The 17,246-nt window shown below is 36.5% G+C and overlaps 1 protein-coding gene across 1 annotated transcript in view; it reads left to right on the top strand.

Annotated features, from left to right (window-relative positions):
- MALRD1 (MAM and LDL receptor class A domain containing 1) overlaps positions 1-17,246 on the top strand; it is a 648,353-nt gene that overhangs the window by 31,400 nt on the left and 599,707 nt on the right. The window contains exons 3-5 of the mRNA XM_070600827.1: positions 2,038-2,132; positions 2,217-2,378; positions 10,736-10,832. Of these exons, the coding sequence (XP_070456928.1) occupies positions 2,038-2,132; positions 2,217-2,378; positions 10,736-10,832 (354 nt within the window). The remainder of the gene's footprint in view (positions 1-2,037; positions 2,133-2,216; positions 2,379-10,735; positions 10,833-17,246) is intronic.

Below are 17,246 nucleotides of genomic sequence, written 5' to 3'. Positions count from 1 at the left end.
ATAGGCTCCTTCAAAAAGTAAGAGGGGTGTGTAAAGAGAACATTGGATATGTTTTTTGTTATCAGCTTCATAAATCTCCTCTCAATGGTTAGAGCCAGTAGTAAGAGAGGGTGCCAGATGAGAGAATAGGTATGTGCAAAAGTTATGCTCAAGGATCTGCTTTTTCTCCCCAAATCCCTCCCAGTACATAGTTGTATATTCTACCTGTGGATCCTTCTAGTTGTGACATCCTTCTTTCTTTTATACTCATAGACACTGATGACCAAAGTTTTATGGAATGCAAGAGAACTTTCTATGAGGTGGTATTCCTCTCTGAGGAACATCTCTATCTGTTAAATAAAGAAATTCTGTATTCATACTATAGGGAGAAAGGTAAAATCGAGTGTGTATTTTAAAAAATGCTTGCTATTGTCACTAAGTTGAAATTAAAGGTAGAAAAGAGATATTGTTATTGGATGCATTTTGAATATTTTATTTGCCTACAAAAAGAAACTTGATTATTAGAACAAATGTCAAAAGATCTCAACCTGTTTCTGAATTTAAAACTTTACTTTTTTACAATAACCTGAAGATTAATCTTTATTTAATTTTTGACAAAATGCGGAATAATTTACAGTGGCATAACACATACCAAATGCCACAGTTTATATTTATAAAACACCCTGCTTAAATATTTAAATAATTTATTTATCTGCGAGAGTTGAAAAATTTCATTGCAAATGCTACTCTATTTTTAAATAGCTTAATGTGTCAAATCTGAATTTTGAACCAAACTTTTAAAAATAAGGATGATTAATTTAAGTAATTTCCTTGACAGTGAAGATAATCTCTTCTGTATATCTCATGGATGCCCTGTAGTAGCTGAATATTTATAAACGATAATTTAAGGTCTGTTGAATACTATTGCCCTATGTATTGCTAATACAATCTTATTTAAACCTAAAACAAAATATCCATATGGCTCACTATGTTGATTTGATTATTCACTTGGTTGCCATTTGCTTCACCTGTGGAATAAGAAGCAAGAACAAACTAATGATAGTTCACTTGTCTCACTGTGATACCAGCTTTTCATCTTAATTATGTTTATATAATGATTCCAGGGAGTACCTTCTCAGAAAAATTTTCTGTTATTGCAGAGATTTGAATTATGCCTCTGGCTATAACTATAAGCAATCATTATCGTCAGTGTTTTCTGCTTAATTAGAGTATAATTTTGGAGTAAGAGTAGAGAAGAAGAGGTTTCTTAGGTTTCATAATTTTACTATTGATTTTCTCAATGATGTGGCAATTAAATTTGATTTCCAATCCAGCTTTAAAATACCACTGAATAACTTGGGTAGATATGTAATCATAATCATCATCAACATCATTTTTTTCATTCCTTTTGACAAATAGCGGCACATCAAATAGAGTAGCAGAAAATAATCGTTCCCAGATTATACACTGTAATGTTGTCAAGCACTGCAGGAAACAGAGGAAAGCCTAGGGAATGTTCCACATTTATTTTAGAGGCTTCTACACAGAAACAGTCCATTGCTATAGTCTGTACTGCAGTGTGTAGGAGAGCAGTGGGGATCGGTATCATTTTCCATAATCCTGGGAAAAGTTCGGACTATTTGATCCATTTTTTTTCTGGAGAAAATCACAGCAAACAACGATCTCTTGAATTCTTCATTGAGTTGCTTATTTAGTGGGCATTCCCAGTAACAGTCCCACTATAATGTTTTCCCTGGGTACCATCTTTGTAGGGTTATAACCTTCTATGTTATATGAGCTAAACTGGTTTATGGACTGCAGCCCATAATGGTGTTCTAGAAAGTATAAGCACCACTGGTTATTTCACTGGGGGTTATAATGAAGTAAAAATATCAGTCAGACCATTTGTAAAAGCAAAAGATGTGGTTAGATGTTTCATTCTTTAAACAAAAATATATTGACCTAATGTAGATATAGGCCTGAATTATTCCCTGGTGTAGTAAATAAGTTTACTACAGATTGCTTTGAATCTAACATGCTGACTCTTGTTTCTAACAGCGTACTTCCTCTCACTGGTCTCCAAAGTAAATGCTACTTTCTCAAACTTAAGAAGCAGAGTTTTTCTTCCGACAAATAACCAACATGTTTGTCAGGTATTTGAAAACACACAACACTTTAAATACTTTTCACATTTGGGAACTTCTTTATTATAATTGTTTGGACATTATTTTTCACAGATTACATTTTATTACTTCTCCAGCCAAGGGAGTGGCAAATTAACGGCTGGTCTTCAAACTACATGTGGCGGTCCTATTCATCATTTGTGGCAAAACACAGTTGGGAGCCAAAATCAGTGGGAGAGAAATGTCATCAAAATCCAGAGTTCCCAGAGATTTCAGGTAGGTGTGTTGTATTTTCTAACTATGTCTTTGAAGGAAAAATGATAAGATACAGTTCTTTAACACCAGGTGAATTAAAAGTAGATGATAACGGTCCCAGTGGCTGAAGACTGAGGGATTTGCCAGAATTTTCAAGTGCTGAAACTAAAGAGTCCCAGGAGATTGTGATGGCCAGTCACCTAAAAAGGCATTTTTAAAAAAGGTTTTAAATTTGTATATCAAAACTAAAGTTGATGTATATTAAGATATATTAGTAAAATATAATCTGATTCTCTTCTGAATTTCTTGAATCCCCTCCATTTTCCTCTCTTTCTCTTACTATTCCAACCTCCTCTTTCCTTTCATTTCTTATTCTTAAGGGTCACTTCCCTTCCAGACTTTTCTCAGGCTTTTGAGAGAACAGGGTTATGTTGGGTATGAGGAAATAGACTGTTTGATTTAAGTACTAATTCCAGATGCTGTTGAAATGGAATCATTGTCATATTTATTTCATGGTTAAACTCAAATTATTCAATACAGCCATTATTTTCCAAAGTAATTTTGAGAATTAAAGCCAATGCAAATCTATAAAAGACAAACTTATTTATACAGTCTAGTAAAACTTATATATGGTGGAAATTATAATGAAATGATTATTGCGGGAGTTCTTGGAAAAGTATTACATATTTTAAAATTTGGGACAGCCAAGCAAAATTTTCCAGTTAAAAATGGAATCCTAAAGCATTTTATTCCGAATGAATTTACTTTTTAAGCCTGGTTTGTGGGCCAATTAATCCAAGTAGTTTTCCTTTATCATATACTATTAGAATAATATAATAATAAATTTTATAATTTTGATACAGAGAAGAAAATCATCTGATATTTGATGGATTTAGTGCTTGCTTAAATATAGGGATTGAATTGGATTGAATTTTAACTTCAGTTATTTTGAGCAACTAAAAGGAAGGATGGGAGAATGAGCAGAATCTCTATTATAAAAGTTGTATTGTAAGGTATAAGAATGGCACATTTTCTTAATTGATCTGTCATAAAATCACAATAGTTTGGAATTTTCAAGCTTTTTAAAACTATACAGAGAATCAAAGAAGATCAAAGAAAATCGCTTAGTTGGCTAAATGATACCTGGATGATAGGACCGAAGAGGAACTGTATAATTGGAAACAATTCTGTGGGTTGAGGCTTTGCACTCTGTTGAAGTCAAATATTGGGTGTGTGTGTGAGGAGGGATCTTAAGACATCAGGCATTTGAGTCTTCTTGTGAATGAATGATTCACTTATTTAACAAAGACTTACTTGGGGCACTTGGAATGTACTAGGTGGGATTCAGGGAATGTTCCAGTACCATGTTGAGATTTTTTCCCCAGCTTTATTGAGATATAATTGACACATAACATTGTGTAAATTTAAGGTGTACAATGTGAGGATTTGATAGACGTATATATTGTGGACTGATTACCACAAATAAAGTTAGTTAACATATCCATAACCTCACATAATTACAATTTTTTTCCATACAGTGAAAACATTTAAGATCTACTCTCTTAGCAACTTCCAAGTATGGAATACAGTATTATTACCTATATTCACCATGCTGCATGTTAGATACCCAGAATTTATTCATCTTATTGCTAGAAATTTGCACCCTTTGACCAAAATTTCCCCAATTTTCCCATTTCCCAGCCCCTGTCAGCTACCATTGTACTCTCTGCTTGTATGAGTTCGTCTTTTTTAGATTCCACATATAAGTGAGATCATATAGTATTTGTCTTTCTCTGTCTGAGATTTCACTTAGCATAATGCCCTCAAGGTCCATCCGTGTTGTCATAAATGGCAGGATTTTTCAGCTTAATTATTCCTTTCTATGTATATACCATGTCTTCTTTACCTATTTATCCATTGATGAACACTTGGGTTGTTTCCATGTCTTGGTTATTGTGAATTAATGTTGCAATAAATACGAGAGTGCAGATATCTCTTTGAGATAGTGATTTAATTTCCACTGAATGTGTACCCAGAGTAGGAGTGCTGGATCACATGGTAGTTCTAATTTTAATTTCTCGAGGAACACCATGCTGTTTTCCACAGTGGCTATGCCAGTTTACATTTCTACCAACAGTGCACAAGGGTTCCCTTTTCTCCACATTCTCACCAACGCATTATCTCTTGTTGTTTTGGATGATAGACATTCTAACAGGTGTGAAATGTATCTCTTTGTAGTTTTGATTTGCCCTTCCCTGATGATCACTGATGTTGAGTACCTTTTCATGTACCTGCTGGCCGTTTATATGTCTTCTTTGGAAGAATGTCTGTTCAGGTCCTCTGCCTATTTTATTTGTGTTTTTGCTATTGAGTTTATGAGTTCCTTACATATTTTGTGTATTAACTCCTAATATGATATATAATTTGCAAAGAGAAGATTTTTGACAGGCATGCAGATGGGACGCTATGTGTTCCTGGCTTTGGTGGGGAGTGGTGTGCAAAATGAGAACCCCAAGCACCAATAACGCAACCAATTTGTTGTGGATGTTTGGGTGGCATTAACCGCTAGAGAAATTTCTAGTTTCTGTCTTCCACTCCTCTTCTCGCTCCCCTATGTCTCTCTATCTTTTCTCAATAACAACAAAAGCAACAAAACAAAGCCAAGAGTGCTTTTGAGGTGACTGACTCACATTGATTAGATGCTGAAGGATGAACTTGCTGAAGCTCCTTCTGTCTGCGTGCTTGTATAAAATTTAAAGACTGAGATAGGAATCTCGTCTATGAATAAACTTTACCAGTATTTACACAGCTTTTCCAACTTTGAAACAGAGCGGATGGCAAAAGAGTCTTAAACTACCTTTGTCAAGTTTGCCTTCTTATCTCTATCTCCATCTTCAGGTCAAGGTCTTTACTCACAGTGTAATAGAGATTTGGATGTTGGGCAGAGCTGGGACCTGCTGGATCTTGTAGGTTAAAGCTTTCAAAATAATTTCCTTGTTTTTCTCAGCTGTCCATTCCCAACTGGCATGTTGTGGGGGTTGATGATTAAGTATGTGTAGTAGCTAAATATAAAACTTAAAACTCCCAAATATATCATCTCCAGAGCAATTTAGCTGTAGCTGACGCAGCAAGGTTATTCACTTGAGTGCTTTAAAATGTGACAGTGGCTTCAACCAAAGCAGATTCATGTGCAATGTATTAATTTGTTTCCTAAAATACTTCATTGCTGATATGAAAACAGTGCTTCTACTTTAAGGGCTTTGTAAAAATTAGGAACCCCTATGACTCTCCTGAGATCCTTCGGCTGCACCAATCTTTAAGATTGCAGATACGTTTTAGTTCTATCCTGTCAGCAAGTGAGCAGACGTTCATTTGCCTTTGTTTAGTGGGCCACAGAGATGTGCTGTGCTTGTAATACTGCCTGCCCCCATCTAGTAGCTCATACCTGAAAAGCTTTAGCAAGAGGCTTATTTGAGGGCATTTTGTAATCAGCGTCTCCAGACAATATCTGCAGCTTCATCAATTTACACACCTCTGAGAATTATTTTATTATCTGCAATTTCCCCTTCGTGCTGCCTTCTGATAGTTTTAAAACCACTCATACTTCCTTTAGAAATATCCAAGCAGGAGATTTGAGTCCCAGCTGGACCCTGGCTTAGCATGGGCTTCTGAGAAAGCCTCTGGATCTGCCTCTCATGTGGGGGCTTTATAGACCCCCTAACCCTAACCCTAACCTTCATCTATAAAGTACTAGGTCTATCCCTTAATAAAATTGAAGCATGTTTAATTTCTGAGGGAATACTGCTGCATAAACCAAGAATGGTGTTTATGCATTTAGTCAACAAAGATGGCAGCATTTCAGAAAGTTTCTGAAGATGTTTAAGGCATAATAACATCTAGCATTTACTGAGCACTTCGTCCTTTGTTTACATTATCTTATTGACCCTTCATGGCAGTTCTATGAAGTAGAACTATAATTTACCCCATTGTTCACATGAGTATTACGAGCTTTAGAGAGTGGAATAACCTACTAAATTCCATCCCGGATTAGAACCTAGAATAGTTCGATTTCAAATCTCAATCATTTAGTCACTGACCCATGATAATTTTTCCATCATGTTAAAGCATCATAAGGATTTATAAGCTATAGAGGGAAAAAAATCCAACCTCAAGATTTGGTCCAATCTGTTGTGTGACTCATTAAATATTCTTTTGTCTGCTGTATTGGATAAAGCAACATTATTATGCACTGCATGATGCTGATAAACTGCAATCACAGTTTTCAAAATTGCAGATATAAGCAGTTAATTTTACTATTGTCTTAAAATATTCATGGAAGCAAAGAATAAACTAGGCTAAACATATGGCAGAAATTTAGTCTCAAATTCTAGGGAAACTTTCCCTCACCCCCATTTTTTTGTCCTCAAAGGGAACTAATGTATTAGTTTTATAGGTAGGAAGGAATGGATAGTATATTACTAGGCATATCACTGATTATGGTTTTCAAGTTGAATGTTTGGATTCTTAAACTAAATGAGAAGTCACTGTCTGTATTTTAAAAAGATACTGAAGCATTTTTAATACACTATTATCTACTTATCATTTCTTTCCTATTCCATTTAGAAATGCTAGCGAGTTCTCAACAACTTCCTATTCAGAAACAACAGGCTTTATTAATAGACGAAAGATGTTATTAATAGCAATAAATATGAATTGTTAACAAAAATTTATACTTTCAAACTTTCAAAATCATAATCTGAGCCATTTTACCCATTACTTCAAGAAGATTTACTATGTGAACTCATGATGAGAAAAGATTACTGCCATCTTTTTGTGTTTCACATGTTTACTTGAGAAATAATATTGAATGTATACTACTAAGAAAACTTAGTACGATAAATATAACTAGCAGAGTTTCTGTTTATGTATTTACTAGTGTAATCTAAGTGAGTTTATGTCTAGTATTCACCTATGGTCAAAGTTTCATCTAAGATTTAAATTAAGTGGCTTGAGTGCTGATGCCCTGCCTCCCTTCAGAGGCCGTCTTCTCTTACAATGTTTGGGGTGAGAGGAATTTGCCTCACGTCTACATTGGATCGGTGCAGGCTATACCTGCATCTGTGATGTTGCCAAATTCCTAACTCCATTATCTGTATTATGATCTGCTCTTACTTTGCTACCTTACTGCTCTTTTCTTTATTTCCCCAACACAGTTCAAATGAGGTGGATGTTTGGAAAAAACTTATTTGCCAAAGTTTTGGAGTAAACAAGGAATGGTAGACATCACTTTTCTTAGAAATACAGCTACCATACACAAATGCAGCCTCTGACCATAGAACCTGGCTTTTTTTAAAAAATCATCTTGGGTTTCCACTTTCTTGAGCTAATTCAACCCATCTCTTGTTTCGAGATCCCAACCAAAATCCTTGGAAAATATTTTTGTTTAAATATATTTAACTAGATTATCTAGTTATGCCTGAGGTTTCGTAGCAACACAGACCCATTAGTAAATTTACTTAGGCTTAGAGAAATAGTTATTTCCCTAAGAAAAATATTTCTTCTTGCTGGACAAGTGGGCTCGAACAGTAGCCAATTTTCACTCTAACTTTTCCTCAGTTATACCAAGTTAACATATCATTTAATGGAATCAAATAAATATATTGTACGGATTGCATACTCTGATGAAGAGAGAGTTGAAGGTAAGAAGATAATTTAAAAGCTGCTTCATTAAATCACGTGTGAAAATACGAATGGAAAGAAAAGAGGGCTTATTAGATCTTGACTGATTGGACGTGGGACTGGAGAAGAAAGTGATTCTAAAGGTCATTTTGGATTTTTGAGCATTGAAGAGCAGCAGTCTTCTGCTCCCATTGTCAGAGAATGAGAATCAGATGAGAGGTCCAGTTTGAGGGGAAAGAACATTATGAATAAGAAATGACTTTGTGTTATTTGAGTGAGAATGTCCAGCAGGCTGTGGAGATATGTGACGTAAATTTGTGTTTCATCAGTGTGGGTGACAGTTGAAATCCTGAGGATGAATGGTTTTTGGGAGAGGAGAGTGTGGAGAAAAAAAGGAGAGACTTGTGATTAGTTAACAGTTATTTCTACTTCTCTCTTTCAATACGGCTGCTATGGGGGTATGCTTAACTCAACAAGAACTAAGGAATGCATCTATGTGAAAGGCTTTCAAGAAGAATAAAATATTAATCCATAGAGAATAGATTTCTTTTCTTTATTTTGAGGAAGATTGGCCCTGGGCTAACATCTGTGCCCAACTTCCTCCACTTTATATGTGGGACGCCTGTCACAGCATGGCTTGACAAGTGGTGTGTAGGTCTGCACCCAGGATCCGAACCTGGGAACTCGGCCACCGAAGCGGAATGTGCGAACTTAACCACTGTGCCACTAGGCCAGCTCCGAGAATAGAATTTTTAATGTATAATTAGGTTATTCAACAATACTATTGGTCCTCTGTATCCAAGGTTCTGCATCCACAGATTCAACCAACTGTAGATCAAAAAGGTCTACGAAGGGCAAGTTTGTGCTGAATGTGTACAGACCTTTCTTCTTGTCATTATTCCCTAAACAATACAGTATAACAACTATTCACACAGCATTTACACTGTATTAAATATTATAAGTTATCTAGAGATGACACAGTATACGGGAAGATATGCATAGTTTAGATGCAAATCCGAAGGGACGTGAGCATCCCCGGATTTTGGCATCCCTCAACAGTCCTGGAACCAATCCCCTGTAGATACTGAGGGACAACTATAGCTTAAATATTTTAATAACTCTATGTCATAATAATAGCTAACACATTTCATTCCAACTGTATATCAAGTGCTGTGGTACGTGTAATAACTTGTTTATCCTTGCATAAGCCTTATCATGTAGGCAATTATATTACTTTCATCAGTACTTTTTTACAAAGAAGAAAACTGAGATACAGAGATGTTGAGTAATTTCTCCAAGGTCCTGCTTGTGTTAAGTGTTGTGGCTGAGATCTGAACCCAAGTAGTCTGGTTCCAAATATACACTTCAATCACTATGCTATACTCCCCTCATATAAAACCACCCCTACACAAGGATCTTTGATAGCCCTGTTCCAACACAGCCCTGATTTCTAAGTGGTCACACAGTTATTCTGTTTTATGTGACCAAAGATGACTTTCTTAGGGTTACATGTTGACAAACCTGCTCCATAGGTTGTGGATGTCTCTCATTGTATTTTTTGTTCTGCTTTATCTCCCCTAAGACCCCCGTATACAGTTGTATATCTTAGTTTCAGGTCCTTCTAGGTGTGGGATGTGGGACGCCGCCTCAACGTGGCCTGACGAGCGGTGCCATGTCCGTGCCCAGGATCTGAACCCTGGACCGCCACAGCGGAGCGTGCGAACTTAACCACTCGGCCACAGAGCCGGCTCCTCTCATTGTATTTTTAATAGACAAGTAGATAGCATCTGGTTTTAAAGGAAATATATTAGTACCCCATGTTGTGCAGGAACAAAAGATAATGCAGCACAGTAAAATGATCTGCTAGGGTTTATTGCTGGCAGAACAATTGTTAAGCTAAAAAGCAGTGCTGACTTTTTGAAATAATAAAATGTTTATATCATTAACAAGATGACCAATGAACACAAGTTTAGTGCACCCATGAATTAAGCCTCAAACATCATTGGTATTCCTTAGGGTGGGGCAATACTCTCCACCAACACAGCGATTTCAATTTTCTGTTGATTTAAGTAATAATGAAATCAGAGAGTAGTTTCTTTCTAAGTTTCTCAGATTCATTATACTGGAGTATTTCCTCTTGGTGCAGACTTGGGAGGGCTCTACATTGCAATATAACGTTCAGTCATTTTAACAATATGTCACTGGACAACGATTTTCAGGCGGTGTCCTAAGCTATGTTTAGAAAATGGCAGAAAATGTGTAAGAGGATAACACAAGTGCATCCGAGGCAACACTGTGAGTAAAATTTAGGGAACCAGAGGAGGAAATGGGCACAGTTGCAAAATGCCAAGAACCAGAGATCAAGATGTAGCCTGGGTCCAAGAGCTGGTAAATACTAAATCATATGACCACATAGGAACCAAACACAGAAGACGGTTATAGGGCAGAAACCAGGCAAATATTGCATCATTCCACAAGCATGTTACTAACCTATGCTAGACATCTGAGATTCAGAGATGACTACATTTTCTTGTCCTTGAGAGTAAGGCTTAGATCTCTTTCCACTTGGAATTGGCATGGTCACCCAAGTACTTCTGGGAAGTGACATGTTTCTGATTTGTAGGCTTTCTGCTATAAGACTGTGAGACACTGATGTTTCATGCTTTGTGTTTTTATTTTGTTTTGCTTTTCTTGTGCAGGTTGTTTTTCAAGGGGAAATGATTTCAACTCATGAGCGGGATGGAGTCATAGCTATTGATGACATATCTTTCAGTTCAGGCTGCTTGCCGGCAAATGGTAAAAACTCTTTCTCATTTTGTTCCTTACTGAGTATAACAAATTTAGTGCAATTTAAACATTAAAATGCCTTTATCTGCTCTTATTTTTGCCTGATGTTTTAGAATGGGCTATTTTCTGTTGTTCTAATACGTTGTATTACAGGGACTAGATCTATGCTAGAAGTGAAGACAGAATATTTTTTACTGACTGATGCTATGAAGAGCTGAAGAGGATAATTTAGTCTCTGATTTGAAGCTTTCTAACAATGTTTACGCTGGCTAGCTAAATCTTCCCGAGAGAACTCTGTGCGTCCTAGGAGACTAGGAGAAAACTGGCATCCATAGACTTGAAATTGTCTTCTTGGAGAATTGATTTGACTATTCCACTGACACACACATATGGAGAGAGATATTAGTTATAATCTGTTTTCTATTTAGACTGAAACAACTAGATCAATAAACCACATATATCAGATCTAAAAAATTATCCGTATTTGTCCCTTGGTTATATTAATTGAACAGTATTCAATTCATCATTTACACTGTTCTCAATAGAAACATTCAATGATAAAATTATAAGTAGGACAGGATAAAATTAATTTAGTCTAATAATCAAGCAAGAGTTATATATATATATATCAGGTAGTTGATAGATTTTTTTCCTTTTCAAATTTTATTATATGGTAGTATGATATAGCAAGATAAAGATAGCTATTTTACAGAGAGGATTCTAAGTTCTAATTTGGTACAAAGCTATGGTAGTTGTAGTAAATAATATTTTAAGAGCAGAAGAGATGGGTTGGTCTACCTAAGAAAGACCAAAGAATCTTGAGATAGGGTGTCTGTATTGTGCTTGGATTTTAAACAGCACTCCTGCTGGTGTGGTAAGAGCTTACAGATATGTATCTCTCGCCACCCTCACCAAGAAAGAGTTTTATAGGAGCTGATGACAGCCCCTTCTAACGGTGGAAAACATAAAAATCTCTTTCATCTTTGTATTATCAGTTGTCAGTATATATTAGGTAGGAAATAACTGTATGATAAATGGAAATATAGGTAAATTGAAATGGATAACATTAAGGGAACAGACTTCCATTCCTAGAAGTAAATAACTGAAGTATAAACTTCAATGCTTGTTCACTAAAAGGAGATAACATTTATTGGTCTTATCAGAAGGGGCGCAATATATCAGTATAGAATACATGGTTAATTCCAGGTAAATAGACTCTACTGACTACTCTGCTATTCAGATCTCCTCCAATATTCCCTCTTCTGACGCCCTGTGTGGTATTCCTGGGTCCAGAGCACAGCCAGCTTATGCTTGATTTTTAATAAGACATCTAGTTCCTGACCCTGATCACTTCAGCAGTGTCTCTATATAGCTCAATTTTATAGTTTCTGCAGAAATTGGAGTTTGCCAAACAAAATGATCCCTAACTAGTCCTATTTACTGACTAATCTAGCTAATCACCCTCAAAGGAGAATAAGGCAGTGAAATCAGCTATTGGCTTGACTTTCTGAACTGTCAGGAAGTTAGGAACTGGCTGCTGACACTGAAACTGTTTGTATTACACGTTTATGCACGAGCACGCTTGGGTTCTGCTTGGGAGTTGAGATTGCCTGTAATAGGACTCTGTTATCACTTCAGACATGAACTTTCTCTCCATCTTTGGCCCTGGGAGCCAAAGCCATTTCCCTAACTACCCATGATCCATACACTGGAACAAAGGCCAATGTAGACGGGCCATAATAAATATTCAGAAGACAAATGCCAAATTTTTTATTAAGCACTCAAAAGAGCTCTATAAAATCACCATAGAAGTAAAAAAGCAATTATAGTGGGACTGAGAGCATCAGAAATTTGGACATTCAAGGAAAAGCTGTGGTCAAATAGAAAAGTATCAGAGCCTACATTTTCTAACAGAGTAGTTCTAGATAATGTTAGAACTGTATTGTTTTTGAGGTAGTGTGGAAATAAGGAGTACAAAGCTAAGTTATTGGCTAGGCTTTTCACGTGGATTTTAAATTTATACAACATTTCAAGATTTGGGGCTAGAGAAGATGTTGAAATTCAAGACCGAAATCACAAATGAAAATGGAAATCTGACCTGCATGGATGATACAGGGCAATAAGTTGGATGTCATGAACCAAGATGTTTTAACACTTGGAAGAATAAGTCATTGTATAAAAGCAACACTGGGGATTTAGAAAAGTGGCAACTTGAATTTTAGGCCTTGTGTTTTATGGGGCATTGGAAAAGGATGTCATCCTTTGGGAAAGTTACAAAGGAAGTGATCTCTTAATGGAGAAAACTAGTGTTCAGGTAAGGTCACATGGTATGTTCTTTGAGGGTGCCCAGAGTTTTGTTTTTCGTTTTTCAATAGAGTCAGGATTGAGGGCATATTTAAATTTTGGGGAGGAAAACACAGCAGCATAAGGATTCATAATGGAGAAAAAGGATAAAGCATTATGGGATAGAATTGGCTCTTGGATGGAGTTGCATTTTGTAAATGGTAGGAACGTGAGAGATGGTAAAATTATGCAGCATTAAATTTGCAAATGAGACTCTTCAGTCAAGTTCAGGCACTATCATGATAGACTAACCTACTTAACCGTCAGAATCACATGGGGGAGTGATTGGTTCTGGGCTTCACTCCAGTCCTGCTAGAGGGGAATCGCTGAGGATGGGACCCACATTTTAAATAAGGTTCTCAGGACATTTTTGTGAAGCCAGCCAATCCCAGGTTTAAGAACAGAACTAGCATTTGGGAACCACAAGGCTTGGTCTCATGTTGATTATTGTACTTGGCAATGACTGCCCTGGGTCAGAGTTTCAGCTCTCCAGAATCAGTAATTTCAGTCTCAAGGAGTCCTGGTGGTGATGGTCAGGAGGGAGTATCTGACACATGTAAGCAGAGCCAAGCCAACATCATCTGGACATCTTCATTCCAAAATCCTATTCCAGTGGAGGACAGAGTTGGGAATGCATTTCAATGCAAGAAAACAGAAGTTTTCTTAGGTGATTTAAGAAAATAGAGGAGCTAGACAATTATGGAATAGATTCTTCAACTCCAATACTGTTAAAGTCAAGGAATAAGGAGTTTCCTTGGTATTTGCCTAATGGTTGTCACCTTATGGTTGAAAAATGACTGTTGAAGTTCTGTACATCTCACACTCAGAGCAGCAAGAAGGAAGAAATGAACTTGGCCATGTCGTTGGCTAGACAATTGTCACACAGATAATCTTAGTTGCTGGGGAGGCTGATTAAAGTTGAGTATTTACATTTAGCCTCTGTAATAGAGGTGGGCAGGGGGAACAGGTTTATGAACTGAGTGAGCAAACTTATCTGCTACAGAAACTCATCAGCAGCACATTTAGGAGTAAATTCAAATTTTCTTTCAAAATCTGTTCCCTCGCCTATATTCCCTATTTTAATTATTGACATCTCTTTGATCTCACTCAAAGAATGACTCAAAGGAGTCATTCCTAAATCCTTCTTCCCTTTTCTCACACCTATATTAATTTGGTTAAAAAATGTTATTGAAGGCATGTCCCTATGTTTCTCAAGTTGTATTCTCTTACTTATTATTATTTATCCAATCCTGATTTTGTTTAAGCCCACATTTTTCTTCCCTTGGATTCTGAAAAATTCTAGTTTCAATATATTCCAGAAACTCTACTATTCACCGCCACGAGATTATACTTTCTAACCTTCAAATATGATTAATCTCTACTTTGTTTAAATCCACCATAACTCTTAATGCCTTCAGGATAGAATTCAAATTTCTTATCATGACATAAGCTTACCATGATCCTGCTGTTTTATACCAGTCCAACTTCCTCCTTCAGAATTCCCCCAAGAACTCCCATACTCTGGCCAAAAAGAACTACCTCTGAGTTCAGCAACAGTGTCATCTTATTTGGTATATTTTTGCAAACCTTACTCCCTCTGCCCATTTCCTGGCTTAGTTTTTGGCCTGCCCTACCACTATTTGTCTTTCTAGATTGAGTTGAGGTCTCTTTTCTGGGAAGCTGTCCCTTACAGAAAATCCCTCCACACTCCCACTTCCTGTCCTTTTAAACACATACACACACACACACACACACACACACAGAGTATTAATTTATCTCCACAACTAAACGCTGAGTTTCTTGAGGCACAGTTACTAGTGTCTTACTCCTTCATGGATCTCCAGCACAGAGCAAGCACTTAATAAATATGTGTTGAATAAACGATTGAACATGTGTAATTACCTAAATATCAAGTATTTGGGAATTTAGATGAATTCTTTTTCTTCCCCCTGAGCCACATGTGCTCCACTCCATAAAATGCAGACTTAAATAAAATATCATAGGAATTTTTTTTAGCAGTACTTACATTTATGCTAAGACTATTATATTGCTTTTAGGTTTTTGTTTTAATATCAAAAATGAAGATATGTCCTCAAGCCGTATAATATAATTTTATCTGAGAAGAATTAATTTGGGCCCAGCATTTGCCATATTTCAGTGGAAACATAAGCATTTTTGTCATTTTATAGCAGAAATATGGTACTTGGAAATGAGCAGCATTTGGAAATGAATGGTCTAACATATCTATCTTTTGGTAGGTCATTGTGGTTTATAGAAATGGTTCTGTATAAGCTATTTAGGTTTCCTAACAAGATTCTTTATTTTTTTACTTCAAACCAGTGTGCTTTCAAAAATTTGTTTGTTTTTTTTCAAACTAGGGAGCAATTTAATTAAGTACGTCTTCTATTTTCTGATGCTTTGACATCTGGGGACTTGCTGACCCTGGAGAAATTGTCCTTTCCAGGGTTAGCCAATTCCTAGAGACAGTAAAACCACTCACCCTACAGCATACTTTTCAAATGCAAACCAATCAGTCCGAGCCCACACTCCAACCCCCTCTTCAGGCTCTCACACTCCAGGCCAACAGGCACCTGCCCTAGTCACCCCTGAGTCAATGCGTTAGTTTTCTAGGGCTGCCATAACAAAATACCACAGACTGGGCAGTTTAAACAATAGGAATTTATTTTCTCATGATTCTGGAGGCTAGAAGTCCAAAATCAAGGTGTCAATGAGTTAGTTTTCTTTTGAGTCTTCTCTCCTTGCCTTGTGGATGGCCGTCTTCTCCCGTTGTCTTCACATGGTCTTCCCTCTGTGTGTGTGTCTGTGTTCTAAATTCTTCTTCTTATAAAGACACCAACCAGGATTAGGGCCCACCCATATGACCTCATTTTACCTTAATTACCTCTTTACAGAGCCTATCTCCAAATATGATCACATTCTGAGATACTGAGGGTTTGGACTTCAACATACAAATGGGAGGGGGCAATTCAGCACATAACAGCAAGCTACTGGAGACCTAGACACAGCCCCTCTGTCCCAGAGCTCACTGAAATTGTTCAAACTAGCCAATCCCAGGCCTGCTTACCTAACTCACTAGTTTCTTCGACAGAAACCACACAAAAAAAACCACAAACAAAAAAATCCTGTGTTTCAGTACAAGGAAAATTAATAGGGATAAAAAGGACATTATATAACGACAAAAGGGTAATTTCAATAAGAAGACAGAACAGTCCTAAATATGTATATGCCTAACAGTGGTATAAAATGAAATGAAACTGTTAGAATGAAAAGAAGAAATAAACAAATCCACAATTATACCAGGAAACTTGAGTGCACATCTCTCAGTAATTGATAGAACAAGTACACAAAAAACATCAGCAAGAATTTAGGAAACCTATGAGGGGAAAATACTCCTAAAATTGTATGGAACCACAAAGACCCCTGATAGCCAAAGCAATCCTGAGAAAGCACAAAGACGAAAATGGAGGCATCATGCTTCCTGATTTTAAACTATACTATAAACTTATAGTAATTAAAATAGTATGATACTGGCATAAAAAAGGACACATAGACCAATGGAACAGAATAGAGAGCCCAGAAAGAAAACACTGCATATAAGATCTATTAATATTTGACAGGGATTCAAGACTACTTAATGGGGAAAGGACTGTCTCTTCAATAAATGGTGTGGGGAAACTGGATAACCACATACAGAAAAATGAAATTGGATCCCTATCTTATACCAGTAACAAAAATTAACTCAAAATGGATTAAAGACTTTAACATATAAGACCTGAAATCATAAAAATCTTAGGAAGAAACAGGGAAAAAATCTCTTTGACATTGGTCTTAGAAACAGGTTTTTGGATATGACACCAAAAGCACAAGCAAGAAAAGCAAGCAAGAAAAAAAAACGAGTGGGGCTACATCAAACTAAAAAGCTTATGCCCAGCAAAAGAAATAATCAACAAGTGAAAAGACAACCTATGGAATGGGAGAAAATATTCACAAACCATATATCAGATAAGGGGTTAATATCCAAAATATGTAAAGAACTCATATAACTCAGTAAGAAATAAA

The sequence above is a fragment of the Equus przewalskii genome, chromosome 30 (assembly GCF_037783145.1).
Source record: "Equus przewalskii isolate Varuska chromosome 30, EquPr2, whole genome shotgun sequence".
In the NCBI taxonomy this organism is placed as follows: Eukaryota; Metazoa; Chordata; class Mammalia; order Perissodactyla; family Equidae; genus Equus; species Equus przewalskii.
This window is presented reverse-complemented; position numbering and strand designations above follow the sequence as displayed.